Here is a 4,152-nt window from a genome sequence, read left to right on the forward strand (position 1 = left end):
AGTAAAAATCCCATGACGAAATAATTTGGAGAGTAAAGATGAATCAGATGGTAAAAGGTGAAGGGTAAAGAAACCAAAATTGACAAGTATCTAAGGCATGGCACAGCCCTCCATACAATATGACCAATCTTTCCTAAATACACATCGAAGAAACGACAAAACTCAATGATAACTGGATCAATATGTGGCCTAAAACCTAATGTGAAGGGATACATATACACAAAAGAAAAACCAGCTTTAAAGGAAGTGATCCTTTGATTTTCATGGGGGACCAGAATCGGGAAGTCAAATTTTCAATAGCAATCTCTCCACACAATAGAAACTAAACCCTCAGTAATCTGGGAAGGGTAAACATCAGCACGATCGTGAGAAGTCATGGAAGTGACCTAATTTTTAATTAATTCTCTATTAGTGAAAAAGGAAAGTTCAGCGGGAATAATCTCGTCGACAGTAATTTCACGAAGCGGTTCACTAGAATCCCTACTTCTAGCGGAAGATCTATGTGAAGAAGAAGCTCTAGTTCTAGAAGATGATGGAGGAGTAGTACTGGGTTGAGAAGGAGAGCCACGTACAGACACTGACCGTAAACTACGTAACCTACCACCTCTCCTACTCCTGATAGGAGCGGAAGAAGAGGGAAGTTCATCTACTATGACGACTCTTCGAGGATCAGGATATGAAGAAGACATAGTTGTATGGGGAAGTAGTACGTAATGAAGAACAAGAGTAAAGTTATGAATAAAAAACACTGAAGAAAGTTTTTTGTAAAAGCAAAGGTAAATGATGTATTTATATGCAGAAGCAATTGTCATTTAAAGAGGGTAATGATGGAAACATCATTATGAAAATAGTCACTTCTTGACTGATGCAGCCACAAAAAGCCCTAAAACTCGCTAAAGAGTTGCAGAACCAATCGATGACTGCCACGTGTCATATGCATTAAATAGAAGTGACATACGACGCATTGGTTCAGAGGAAGATGCAATGGTACGTGAGAAATAACGGCAAACAATTCCTGCCATAAATGTGATCCACTTCCCAAATATTCAATTGCTGAATAATTGGTAAGTGGGGGGACTATCTGTATTGATAAAAATAAATGTTCACGTGGAGTTAATTATATGGTTGACATGGCAAGGCACGTGGATCACTAGAAAAGTGACAGCTGGAGAGGAGCACTAAAAGAGACATGAGTCGCAGCAGATACGAACAAATCACCCACGAGGTAAAAAAAAATGGTTGCTCGAGTCTCTTTAAGTTATATGAAGAGGCACCGGTGAAATGAACCAAGACAGTAAAAAGGACAGATTCATGGATCTTCAATTAATGAGCGTGGATGATTACAAACGTTACAGAATCTTCACGAACAGTTACGATTACCAATTATAACGTTTCATTAATGTCATTAATGCTCATAATGACTCGGTCTTAAAAGGGAAATGACGTTGTACTTGAAGACCTCTATATAATGGAAAGAAATGTCATTTGTACAGACACGTTCTGATGAACATTGGAATATAATTACTTTCTTGTGCTTTCTATTGATTACTTTGTCATTTCTGATTCTTATTTCCTTTCTTATTTTTGAGAGAATATTGAATTTCTTGATTATCAGTAACCCAAATACTTCTAAAAATAGGCTTTGACTGAGAATCTAATTCTTTAGAGAAACACACACCAAATTGATTGTTTCAAAAAATGAGACTTTTCATTATTCCGGAACAATAGATTTAACAATACAATACAACCAATTTTAATGAAACAATCAAAACAAACATTGTTATGGGATAACAATACAATACGATACGGTGACTAACAACCATCCAAACAAGCTGTAAGGTGGAAACAAAGACATTTATTCATATTAAAACGAGATAGTCTCCTACATTCATGGGCGCCTTATACACCATAAGATTCGATCAAAACATAAAACACTAGCTAGACAAAGAGCAGTCTCTAACTAAGCTAGCTCACACACGATGGTGTGTTTTTATTAACAAAAACCATTTTGATATGTTCAGCTTAGAAGCGGCACTGGGTAGGCTGGATATTGCACATACGGGGGAGATAACGAGCTCTCTCTGACATGCGCTCTGCCTCTTGGCCGCGGCCACCACGCTGCTGTGTCACCATTCTCCTAAGTGCCTCGCAGCGGCATAGAGTGTCCATGTTCCTCAATTCCTGGCAACATTGTTGGAGATGCTGCTGTCCTTGGTTGCTCTCCTCATCATCTGTCACCATGCTCAGCTCGTCGCCATAATATTGGCGGCTTCTTGAAAGGTACATCCTGCAATCATATTCGAGATTTAAACTTAGTAAAAATTTAACCCTCATGAGTACGAGTTCGAAATTCTAGCCCATTTGATTTACTTGATTTGAAATCTATTATTTGTACTAATTTAATAATCTTTAAAACATATACCAAGGCTGGCTATATTATGTTCGGATGAACCGATTTGTACATTACATGTGCCCCTGCCTATAACTAATTAATGATGTAGGCATAATCTTATGCATGTGGCATTATTGTTACAGTTCTGATTGTAAGTACTTAATTTGAGTCTAAAACTATGTTGATTTTAAGACTCTACTTCTGTCTTCAATTTAGAGTTACTCCTGGTATTATCTTCTATTTAAAGAGTGTCTAAATTGATCTATTGTACCTCTAAATATAATTTCTTAAAATAATACATTTACACACAAAAAATTATTTTACCTGCAGTGGTTGAGCCTCTGTCTCTGGATCTGCTCTTGGCACCTCTGTGACCCTTGATTGTCGATATCGTCCTCCGTCACGGTGGTGGTGACGGTGAAGGTGTTGGCACTTGCAACGGCTAACAAGCACAAGAGAAGAGCAGCAGCAACTGAAATCTTCGCCATAGCAAGAGTGAGATTTGTGTGTTTTTAGTGATAGAAGAGGTGAATTGCTAGCTAGTGCTTTGTGATGGTGAACTACTCCATTTTGAGGGTATTTATAGCAGATTTGATGATTTGCATGACAAGTACGTGTAGAGTGAAAGCTAAAAAGGCAAACGGAAACATTTGCATGAGGGGAAAACGTGGGCTGCACCAAAGAAACTCTTCGCCACGTCTATGAATACATGCAAATATGTGCTGCCGGAAAAGAGCACTTTAATTTGTTTGGACGCAAAACGCAAATTTTCATTTCGATTCTTTTGCAGAAGCATTCTGCAGCGAGTAGTACTGGCAGCATAGCCATCTTAATTGGCTTCTTTTGAGAGCAAGAGTGACTACTCAATGACTTGATAATTAATTATATCATCCATTAAATACTAATTGTCACATATAGGATAATGCATAATTAACTATACATACTAGTTACAGGGGCTACTTACTATTCTATTTCAAATGGCCAAATTAGGATTGGTACTTGCAAGCTGAGCACGAACAATGCATATTTACTCTGTTAGTAATAAAAACATTACTAAATTGTCATTTTGATATACACGAGAAGAATTTAGTAGCTTTTTTAAAGATTTAATACTATCTAAATTTCATCTTATGAAAAATTAATTTAATCTATGAATTCAATTGAACTTCATATAACTCTCCATAAGCAATGAAACTAACGAAATCTTAACATATTCTTCAATCACAAGTTCAAAATCAAATGAAAAATTAAGGGTCTATTAGGTCTTAATACTTGAACGTACTTATTGTTTTAGCCCAATTTTTTAATTTAAAAGCATACACCCTCTTAAAACCCTCGTCATATTTTGGAACGCCTCTTAACGTCAGATATTATTTGCAATTGTATATCAACGCCAGAAATAGGCTCGAGTACCACTACAAGAAATTGGATTATTAGTGGCGACATATTGCACCGATCCTATAGGTTGCTACAACAGCTATATTATTAGCAACGACTTTATAAGTCGCTACATATGGTTAATGTTTAGTAGCGACTTTTTTTAGGTCGCCTCTGATGTGATGTGGTTGGAATTTTCAATCCCGCTAAAAATAAAATTTTGACTCCATATTTTTAGTGGCGACTTTTGGAAAGTCGATGGTAATTTGCAATTGCAGCGACTGGGTCGCTCCAATACCACATATTTTTACTTTTAAAATAATTAAAAAAATAAAATACCTAATTAATTAAAACTTATTGCCTGCTCTTGGTATGAACGAACA

The 4,152-nt window shown here is 36.6% G+C and overlaps 1 protein-coding gene across 1 annotated transcript; it reads right to left on the reverse strand.

Annotated features, from left to right (window-relative positions):
* Window positions 1–1,682: 1,682 nt before the first annotated feature.
* Window positions 1,683–2,946, reverse strand: LOC104093856 (2S seed storage albumin protein-like). Its single transcript, XM_009599689.4, has 2 exons — window positions 2,717–2,946; window positions 1,683–2,287 (listed from the first exon to the last, which is right to left on the reverse strand). Exons 1-2 carry the CDS (start codon window positions 2,878–2,880, stop codon window positions 2,023–2,025), a joined length of 429 nt encoding a protein of 142 aa, XP_009597984.1. The 5' UTR covers window positions 2,881–2,946; the 3' UTR covers window positions 1,683–2,022.
* Window positions 2,947–4,152: the final 1,206 nt, after the last annotated feature.

This window comes from Nicotiana tomentosiformis, chromosome 7, assembly GCF_000390325.3.
Source record: "Nicotiana tomentosiformis chromosome 7, ASM39032v3, whole genome shotgun sequence".
In the NCBI taxonomy this organism is placed as follows: domain Eukaryota; kingdom Viridiplantae; phylum Streptophyta; class Magnoliopsida; order Solanales; family Solanaceae; genus Nicotiana; species Nicotiana tomentosiformis.